Here is a 10,825-nt window from a genome sequence, read left to right as displayed (position 1 = left end):
TACTGAAAATATGAAACTCCTTTGTTTTGACATAAAAGATAGATATTGCAGTTCAGCACTACAACACACAGCTGGATCAGCAGTCCTTCACAAAGTCCCAAAAGGTTACTTCATGGGAACAAGGAGCTGGCAAGCCAGAATCTCTTCCCATCCACCTGAGGGAGGGAGGCAGCGTCTGATCTTTCTCCATCCCCTCTTTTCATAGGTATATGCTTTATATGAAAACTTTAAAAAGTTATTTTAATACAAGAGGTCTTCCTAGACCCTAATTCTATAGTTACTTGAACCAATGGCGAGTATTATGCAGCTTTCACAAGGTATATAATAAAGAACCCTTTTTGCTCAGAAGCAAGGTAACGATACTGCAGGTAATGATTGTAGCCAGGTGAACAGCAATTAACTTCACTGTTGTAATGTTCCATGGATTTCCAGTGCTCATTCCCAGAATCGCCAGGTACCTGTCTTGGATGTCCAGGCAGCAGAAGGAATGAGAAATAAAGTATGAGTGTAGGGAGCTTGCTGTTTTGTTGTTTAATCTTCAGTCTTAGCTTTTCACCTCTGTTTCTAGTTAGTTATTCCAACGTACAACTGATGTTAGTAAAGTTGTATGGAGTCTTACCTGTTGACATTTCTTACTTGGTGTCATTCAGGGTCCTACGTGAGATAATCTTGAAGGAAGAGGTTCTTCAACTATATGGTTTAAATTAGCCTGTGTATTCACATCTATGTTATACAAATGAGACAGGCCAGGAGCTTCCAACAGATTTCAAAAGATTCCTAATGTTTAAAATGTCAGGTACTTGAGTTTCTTACTAAATTATAAGGAGAATCTTACAAATTATTATTGGAATTGGGAGAAATTTGAAGTGGATGTTTTTCCCCTTAAGGAACAATGGACTTAATATTGTTCCTTAGATTTTATTAAGAGTTTAAAACGTTTGAGTGATGATGTGAAGTGTCCAAACTTTGTGTTTAGAAGTTATGGTAACCTTCTGGTAACTTTTCGGAAACAGAATACTGTATGTATTTATGAGCTTGCACAACTGCAGAGAATATCTAACATAAACTACACTGTGTAAACTTGTATACAATAGTGAGTCTGTGATGATAAAAGTCATAAAGCTTGTTATTTTCCTATTTTTGCAGTACTTAGGAAATGAATTTTTATCTAACTTATTGCTGGTGGTTTTTTCCTGGATTTGCTCAGCCTAACTACATATTAAGTACACATGACCTGAATGCTGACATTAGAGCACGGAACTACTGAGATGATCAGTCATGTCCTCACAATTTATAGCAAACTTCTCACTCAGTTGTCTTCATGAAGCATAAAGGCATAGTTTTGCTGAGCAAAGCATCGTTACTTAATGCCACTGCAGTAATGACCCTCTGGCTATCCAGGTCATCCTGCTCCAGAAAAGCGAATAAGTGCACGATAAAGGTTTTTTGACTTTAGCACATACTAAAGATCATGAGCAATGTAGATCCTTCTAAGTGCTTAGCTCTTATCAAGCCGATGTTTTATCAAGTAGTTGGTAAATAAGACAATAGAGATGCTCCTTTGCTTTAGTCATACAGGGATCAGAAGTTTTAATGTGTTCTATAAGTTTTTTGTTTACCTGTGATTCTAACTACTCTGGATTTTAATAAATTATTTCCATAAGCCAGGTGCAAGGTAAAGGAAAAAAACACCACTTAATTTAAAAACTAGGATAATTATATTCAGTAGCACAAGACTATTTTTTAGGACAGCCTAAGCTGAAAGCAGAAATAATTACATGCATAGGTTCTTGAATTCCTGTCAGTAGGCATTTAGTGCATTAGCTCAAAATAATAATATTTTTCCTAGTTACTTTCAAATAACCTGCTGACATTCCAATGAATGACTCTTTTCAGTGTCATTCTGACATTTAAAAACAATGAGTTCTAAGTCTTTGTTTATTAAATATACTGATTCCTCACTGCAAACAAAGAGATTTTATAATCTGTAATATGATTTTGTTGACAAAAAAGTCGCTTCTAGTAGATAGGCTTGTCCTAGAACAGATGAGCCCTTATGATTCAGAGCTGGATGTGTGCTCCCAGGAGCTGGCTGCTCGGTGGTGGGAGGTAGAAGGGCTCAGACAGCTCAGGCAGAACTGTGCTGGAAGTCACACTGCTCATGTTTTTTGATCTTCTCTCTTCTCTGGGCTTTTCCTTACCTCCTCTTCTTGTTATTAACATGCATGCGTATGTTAACAAAAGAAGTTCTGAAGCATTAATATGATTTGTCACATTTCTTTCCTTTAAAATGAATAACTAATGTGTCTAAGAAATTACGCAACTTACAGCAGTGCTGCTTAGCTAACTGCATATTAGTCATTGTCACTGTTCCCATTCTCTCCGTTTTTCACAAATTTTGCAAAATTTCAAGCTGTCCTTCATTTAAATCTTAAATTTTTTTTCATAGCTTCAGCTTCAATAACTTAACTTTTTCTTCTGTTGCATGGGACCAGAATACCTGCAGGACTGCCATGTTTTTAATGCACATAAACCATGCTAAGAAGTGATCTTAGACAAATTTGCACTTTGATAATAGCAAAAATTGCTGATGAAGTGGTCTTTGACCTACAAAGCCCATCCTTGGTGTCCTGGTATTCTGCAAAACCATATTATTGGTACTCAACATTTTTAATGTATAATCATTTTTAGAAGGCTGTCCTGTTAAAAGTGGGGGGAAAAAAAACCATTGAAGTATTACTTGCAGGAACACCAAAGAAAGACACAAATTTTTAACCCTTACATAATTTTGCTGTTGTCCGGGTCGCTGAAGAGCTGAGAGATAAGTCTACATGAATAATTTCTGTTAACAGTAGTGTGCTGGGCTATGTTCGAGGGCAAGACATGATACGTGTGCAGTGACTGGCCTCTGAGGTAACACTGCAGGAAGAGGTGGCTCCACGTAACTGAATACAAACCCTTCTCTGTTCTTGTTGTTAGCTTCATCTCTCTGCTGTGAAACTGGCGGAGTTGCACAGCGATTTAAAAATACAGGAAAAGGATGAGTTAAGCTGGAAAAAACTGAAGGCTGAAGGGCTGGATGAAGACGGAGAGAAAGAAGCCAAACTCAGACGCAACCTAAACGGTAAGGCATATGTCTTTGAAAAAGGTGTTTAAACTTTGCATCAGGTGCATGCATGTTAAGGCACCTGTGTTTGAACCATTGAATAGTAGGTTGTCTTTCCAGATGCTGAGCTCACATGAGTTCTTTGGAGGTCAGTGGGAAGCTGCAGGTGGCTGACAGATTCCTTTGCTCCTGTTTTTTTCAGAAGAGGTCATTAAATCTGGGATCTTTGTGTCTTAAACTGTTAGCTTTTCCACTGTGAGCTGCGAAATCCAGCTCTACAAGTTAAGAATGTAGCCAATCTCTCATCTTCTATACATCCATAGTTGGTTCTAGTGTTTCTATATCTTCTGTTGCCTTTCAGTCATTATGACTAAATATGGAATGAATGGAAAGAAGGACTCTCAACTAGTTGATACGAACTACATTAAAGATGGTACAGAAAGTGATACACTAGATGATCCAAGACTGGAAAAATTATGGAGCAAGGTGAGTAAGGTTTACAAGAACTGGAGGGTAGGAGATCCGTGTTTCTTCGTTGAACTACTGTCTGTGTTTTCGGAGAGCCCCCAGACTTAGAACTGAATAGTTTTACTACTCTGCTGTTAAGTACTAGCGAAGCTGCTGTGCTCAGTAGCTCACATCTTTGTGCCCTGAGGGCATCGCACCTGAATTCAGGTCACCAGGTTCTGTGTGCTAAAGAAAACACCCACATCAGTCTGCATGGAGGATAAGGTCCTGGGTCCACTGAGGATAAACAGAGTTTTTCTTCAAATTTCACTAACTCGTGATTACCCTTTGTGTGACTGTTACACTTTGTGGTAGTATACCTATGGTGTTTTTCCTGTTTTTCTTGGTTTTTCCTGGGCTTTTTTAAAAAGCTGCATTTAAAATAGAGCTATTTCATAAACTGTTTTAAAATTAAATGTGTAATAGAGGGTGCTAAATAAGGGCTTCTCTAACCTGGTATTCAGGTGAAAATTTCCAAGATTAGCATTAATGTGTAAAAAATAGAAAGTATACTTTCAGTCCAGGCAGTTAAAACTGGCAAAATCATAATCTTGAAAAATTAAATAATTAAAGTTTTGAGAAATAAGAAGTCAGGTAAAGCAAAGAATTCTTACATCAGTCTGGTTTTTAAAATGTTACTGTAACTAGATACATCTCTGGCAACGGACATGATGTCATGTGCTTTGGGGAACAGTAAAGTGCATTAGATAGAAATATTCCCTAAGCGAAAAAAAAAAAAAAAGGATACCAGCACTTCCCTAATTGCTAAGTAGTCCAGTGAGGAACAAATCACTGCGGAGCAAATGCACAGCAGTGATAAAATCTTCCCTTACCAGTGGAGCTCAATTAAATAAAGATTATGCTTGATATGAGGCTGCATTCCTCATGCAAACAGTCCACTTACAGATGTATGTGGCACTCACTGACCCTTATTTCTGTATTAAATTGATTCGCATGGAAAAGAAATGACAGGCACTTTTCACTGGGTAGTCCATGGCAAGTTGAGCTTTCTAAGTCTGAAGCGAACTTCTTTTTGACATGATTAAAGCCTCTATATCCGTCAATTTCTAAATCCTGACCTCATACTAATATAAAGAGATTTAAAACAAAAGCTCTGAAGGAAAAGCTGGACTCAATAATTTTCTAAATGTGGTGGGAGAAAGGCAGCTGAGTGCACTTAAAAGCATAATGAGCTCATGTTTCTTTCAGGCCAAGACCTCTGGGAAGTTCTCTGATGAGGAGTTGGATAAGCTTTGGCGAGAATTTAAGCATCACAAAGAAAAGATTCGTGAATACAATATTCTGCTGGAGACCGTGAGCAGAACAGAAGGTGCCTGAACATTTCTCTGATGGTTCGAGATCAGCTCTTTTCTCTGCTCGTTGCCTCCATTGTTTCCAAGTTGCTTTTTAACTCCTGTAGTCTGACATTTCTGTCAGAACTGCTTGCAGATGCTGACATTTCCAGATACTTGCTGGGTTTAGTTCTGCATTAGCTGCCAAAAATCTTGCCAGCTAATGAAAATGTTGCCATTTCAGTTTCCTGATTCTGCCTTGCATCTCAAGCAAGGAAGATATCGTCAGATTAGTGATGATGGTTTACTGGAATTTATGCAGCAAGCATGGATCTGCTGCTGCAAAATGTGCTCCTAAAGTCTGCAGAACCTACTTGTTTTATCTCACCAGCTGGGAGCCCAAGAGGATATACTTGAATATCTTAGGCACTGAGCCTGAGGTGTATTAAAGCATTGAGGATCTGAATCCAGCTTGCTGTTCTAATCCTAGATAAAATTGTTAGAGCCGAAGAATTCTAAAGCTTATAGGCAGTTCAGTGGTCGTGTTGTAGAGTCCAAGCTGCGAGCTGCTGGGAGTCATTTCAGCATCAGATGTCCTGGTTGGTTCATGAAATTCCCAGGGAAGAGGGCACAGGACTCATCAACCATCCCTATTTCATTTCCTTGGGATTTTGCTAAGCTGGAAAAATAAGAACATTTTCTTACTAAAATCCTGGCTGGTGGCCCGTTGGAGTTAAAAGGCATTTTCATAGTATCACCTGCAATGGATCTTAATAATGACCTGCAGAAGGACTTACTGCTTCTTAAAGTGTGGTGTCGATGCTTTACTTATGCTCAGCTCCAATGCGAAGAACTTAACATCTTCTTTTTCACCTCAGATTTGGGGGATATCTGGAGCTTTTGCCGTGTCGTGGTTCAGCCCAGAGTCAATAGCACTTTCCTTCTTCAACAGATATTCACAAAAATGTTATCAACCCATCTGAAGAGAACCTGGTGAAAGAGGAAGTCTTACACAACAAGCACAGAGAACTCAAAGACAAGCTAAGAAGCATCAACCAGGGTTTTGAGCGTTTGCGTAAACTCAGTCACCAGGGCTATGACACAACTAGTGGTAAGATACAGTGCGTTTTATGCTTATTTGGGATTAATTTAATTTTTTTTAAAAAATGGAAAATCAGTGAGCAAGTAGTAAGATATAGTCCTAGTGTCCCAGGACAGGGTGTGACCCCAGTGCGCTGAAGAGAAACAGCCATCCTATTCTATTAGAAACTCACACTAGAAGCCTAATGACAGGGTAGGGCCAACCTGTAAAGAGGATAGTTTTGTTTTCCATGTCCACATGAGACAGGATATTAGACCTTCAGCCCCAGGAGACCAGTTAAGTGAGACTGCACGCAGGGCAAGCAGTGCCATTATTCAGTTCCTGGGGTGTTTTTTACTTTTTAAAAAGTACTTGCTACAGCAATAGAATATTTTTAAGTTAGGTACTTGGATTTTTTCACTTCTCATCTGAATAGGTGTATTAGTAATGCAGTGCTGAATGTACACATGTATGTACATGAGAAAGCATGCTTATTTTTCATTGAAGCTGAGCATTGTGTCCAGATTCTCATTTAGTGGCACGTGTTTGTTTAGAATTTGAAGAACCAAGAGTGATTGATCTGTGGGACATGGCCAAATCAGCAAATTTCACTGAGAAAGAACTTGAATCTTTTCGGGTAAGTAGAATTTCAGTTAGATCTCTTAGGGCAAGATGCTTTCCCGCATAAATAAACACTTGATGTTACTCTGAGTGCAGCCTCTTCTTCAGACACCATAAAAAAAGAGTCATGCTTATTTCTTGATATTTCAAGTATATAAACATATATGTAACTAGTCATATGCATGATTCTGTTATAAGCAAAATGAAAATTCTGAACCCTGTCAAAGCCATATATTTTAAATCTGTGAAAGATCAGGCCCTGCTTGTTTGTTTCCAGCACGCCAGATTTTCCTCTCTGACCCGATATCTTAATGCAATTACTTCTCTGGGAAGCAGTGTACTCTGTCTAACCAGGCATTTCCTTCTCACACATCTCTTGCACTGCTAGCTTCCCATGTTGGACTGACCCAGAAGTACCATGATAAAGACGACTTTTCAAGGAAATACTATATAAATTAATTCCTGTGGTGTTCATACTGGTTTTATTTAATTCAGATTGCATTAAGAATATTCCTTTTTTCATCTGACTCTGCCTATTTATCTGAATAGATTTTGATTTGATAGCCTGGAGAAGTAGCTCTACAGGGCTTCTTCATGGAGTTGCGTGTACTTAACAATGTTGTCTTATCCTCCAAGTCGTGGCTTGAAATCTGTCTCTTTTAGATATCAAAGACCACCTTAGTTCTTTTAATTCACACATTCTTATGAAGCAAATATTTTAATTACACCGATTTCAGCAGCCCTGCTCTTAAGAGTGTCAGAGAAGAGCCTGCTAAAGTCTGTAACAAAGCTCCTGCTGACCTCGGTGGGACATTTTGGTCAGACTGTACCTTTGCGTGGGGGATAAATTTGGCCTTCGTGTCTGCCACAGTGAGAAAGAAAAACTCAATTCCATAGGCAGTAACACATATCTGCCTACTAATTTTACTGGTTTAGTAGAAATCTTGATTTACAGAAATCTTCTTCACCAGACCAAACCTGTCTTATTACCATGAATGTCTCTGATACGTCCCTGAACACCACCGTTAGTCTGGCCACTGCCTTTGGGGCAAAGTAAGATGGTTTTTTATTTGTTAATTCCTTCATTCTATTTCAGATTCATTGTAGCAGACTGCAAACCCAGAAAATGTTTAACTCTCAGCAGAAAATAGCAAATGCAGGACCTGAGTTTTAAACGAGGCTTCTCTTGAAAATTTTCTGTTTCCCTCCCCCCTAGACTTATGTATAAAGCTTTATTTGTTTTCTTATGTTTTATTTGTTTTCTTATGTATAAAGCTTTATTTGTTGTTTGCTGCTGTCATCTCCAGCACTTCACAGCCATCAGGAGTCTCCTTTTGAGGACTCTGCAGTGGGACATTTTCAGCACTTAACTTCAAAGTCAGGTGTCTGGGTGTTGATGATAATGTATTGTCCAGATGTTCTTAAGAAGCAGGGAACTGAAAAAGCTTCTTGTGCTTGACATAGTAAAATAGCAAGAAAAGAGAGAGGAAGGCTTGGAAAGAAAATCCTGTGAAGCTGTGCATGTTTGTTGTCATAGGAGGAGCTGAAACACTTTGAAGCAAAAATTGAAAAACACCATCATTATCAGAAGCAATTAGAGATTTCACACCAGAAACTGAAGCATGTAGAAGGAACTGGAGATAAGGATCATCTTAACAGAAACAGAGAGAAATATGCCATGCTGGAAGAAAAGACAAAAGAACTAGGATATAAGGTCTGTATAAATCCAGTGGGTGTACACGTTGAAAGTTTCAGTCAGTGCGGATTTTTCATACAATTTGAATGACTTCCAGAGGGGCAGTTTAAGGCACACCTGTGCTCTGTGTTTTGTAGAGAATAATTTTTTTTTATAGACCTAATTATAAAATGCCTGAAATCTCCCTGGTGTCTGCTCTTCCTGTTGTCACACAGACTGATAGCAAAATCTGAATATATGATACTGATAATTCATTTTCTTACTAAAATTTGTCTGATGCGTTTTGTTTTCCTGCTAGGTAAAGAAGCACTTGCAAGACTTATCCAGCAGAATCTCTCAAGGTCTTCAGCACAATGAATTATAAAAATTGTTTTCCCGTCATGGGATCAATCTGTTAACACAGAACAGATAATGTGTTTGTTGAACAGGATTTACTAAGGAGTCCTCCTGAAATAGTAAGGATTGAAGAGAGTTGTCCTGGAAGAAAATTATTTTTGGTCCACTTAATTGTCAGTTTTGTATTTGCACTATCAAATTAAATTACTAGATTATAAATTTAAGAAGTTGCACATCTTGGATCATAGAAATCTTATATCTGAATCAAGTAACAGCCTTTGAAATAAGCAGTCATGTCAAAAGGAAGAATATGTGAAGTCTCAGAGAATTCCTGCTAGTAAAATAAATACTAATCTGATAGTCAGGAGAGGTATTCTGATCAATGCAGGTCAGCACTGAGGTACAGGAAGTTAAAGCAGAGGCCAGAAAAGCCTTTTATCTCCATGCCTGGTTTATTACATTTCCTACTGAAAGTAACAAAAATATTTTTACTGACTTTGAGCAGAGGCTCAGAGCTACACTGTGTATGAATCTTTCATGTGAGAGAGGGAGGAAGAACAAGGAGGGAACAAGTATTGAGGTCGATTTACACTATTTAGTTGCAGACTAACACAGCTGAAGTTACTGAATATGTGTGTGTGCAGTTACCTTGTTCTTGGTTGCTTGGGTTTGTTACCCTTGATCATTAAAAAAAAATCAAAACAAGATACTGGTGAGACCTTTTATTTTTCCTTCCCTCTCATTAAGTGGGGTTTTTTTAGCATTGCTGTTTATTCTTTTAAACTAAAGTTCACTTGCACATTAGATTTTAAGACAGGAGAGGTAGGTAGCTTTGCACTGCCAGAATGTGTCTCTATTCTGAACAGGCAGAATGCTCTCTAAAGCAGCTTCTCTCTGCACATATATTCCATCAACACAGTTTTCAGTAAAGGTTATTATTACTTTTCCCTTTTGAGACCAGATTTTTCTGTTGTTTGTCAGAACTTTGGCAGACGTTAGCCATTTGGGTTGAAATTTTCTATAATAATGCTGACCCTTTATTTCTACAGTGTTTCACATGAAACTGTTCCAGGAACAAGGTTAAGGTGAAGGTCCAGTGTGGGTGAATCATTAGAGCTGCTTGGTTGAGAAGCTCTATCACCCAGGCGTTGCAGTGCTGTGCTGTGGGAGGGAGCTGTCCTCAAGCCTCACTTGCTGTAGTTATTCGTGAGAAAGATTGAAGAGATCCCTTCAGTCAGAATCAGGCACTCTATATATTATTTATCCAATTCTTGGGCCCTCGTCTGGCTTAAAAGTAGTACAAAGTATTTCATAATGTGCAGTTGATCAGAACCAAAACTGTGGTAGCAGTCTTAGTTTGAGATTCTGAATATCTTGCTTTGAAGTAGTAAGCCTTTTTATTTTTAAACTTTTTTATTTTAATGTAAGCTAACAGTTATTTATATTCCAGAGCATCAGTCCAACACGAGAAACACAGGCTATCATTAATATTGGCAGTCGTCTTAGAGGTGGTTCAGTTCATGTAGTTTATGGTGTACGTTGCCGTTGGTTGGTAAGCTAGAATGTAAGCCCAAAAATAGCTAAAACCCATTTATGAGAAAAAATATTTGTTTTTTTCCTAGATGCTACACACCATTTCTTCCACTGTCTATCACCTTAAGGGCTTCTTTAACACAGCAGTAGCTGCATTGCCTTACCAATTTCTCTTCATTATTTTTTTCAGTTTCTCAAGGTGAATGCAGACTAGAAATGTATTCTGTTCTGTGTGTGGAAGGTGCAGACTTCACTATGTCCCTGAGTTTCCCTTTCTGTAGAGGAAGAAATAAATCCGTGTGCCACATGGGTGCTGTACCACCAGGTGCTGTAGCCAAGCCACACCACTGGCTCCTGGGTGAAGAATTTGAAGACTTGCACTAAATATATCAGCAGATGAAATGAAATAAGCAGAGCAGTGAGCAGTTTCCACAATCAGAAAAGCTTTTACTGAGCACGTTCAGACGCTGCTGCTGGGGCAGATGTGTTGCACAGGGGAGAGAATCGTGAGTATCAGCCTACAGTAAAGGCAGACAGAGGATCCATGTGCTGTGCACAAGAAGACGTAGCAGAAAGCTGGGTTTCAACTTAGTGCGTACCTGAAGTAGAGCACGCTTCCTGATGAGCGTCTGAAGAATTTTGCAGTTGCAAGG

The 10,825-nt window shown here is 38.7% G+C and overlaps 1 protein-coding gene across 1 annotated transcript; it reads left to right on the top strand.

Annotated features, from left to right (window-relative positions):
• The first annotated feature begins 289 nt into the window (after positions 1–289).
• On the top strand, positions 290–8,924 carry LRPAP1 (low density lipoprotein receptor-related protein associated protein 1). The gene is made up of 9 exons (XM_009872139.1): positions 290–317; positions 916–1,019; positions 2,980–3,124; positions 3,468–3,592; positions 4,823–4,943; positions 5,858–6,016; positions 6,541–6,623; positions 8,145–8,321; positions 8,602–8,924. The coding sequence occupies exons 1-9, from the start codon at positions 290–292 to the stop codon at positions 8,665–8,667; spliced, it is 1,008 nt and encodes a 335-aa protein (XP_009870441.1). The 3' UTR covers positions 8,668–8,924.
• The last annotated feature ends 1,901 nt before the right edge of the window (positions 8,925–10,825 follow it).

This window comes from Apaloderma vittatum, unplaced genomic scaffold (assembly GCF_000703405.1).
Source record: "Apaloderma vittatum isolate BGI_N311 unplaced genomic scaffold, ASM70340v1 scaffold12076, whole genome shotgun sequence".
NCBI lineage: Eukaryota > Metazoa > Chordata > Aves > Trogoniformes > Trogonidae > Apaloderma > Apaloderma vittatum.
The sequence above is the reverse complement of the archived record's forward strand: the minus strand, read 5'-3'. Positions and strand labels throughout refer to the sequence as shown.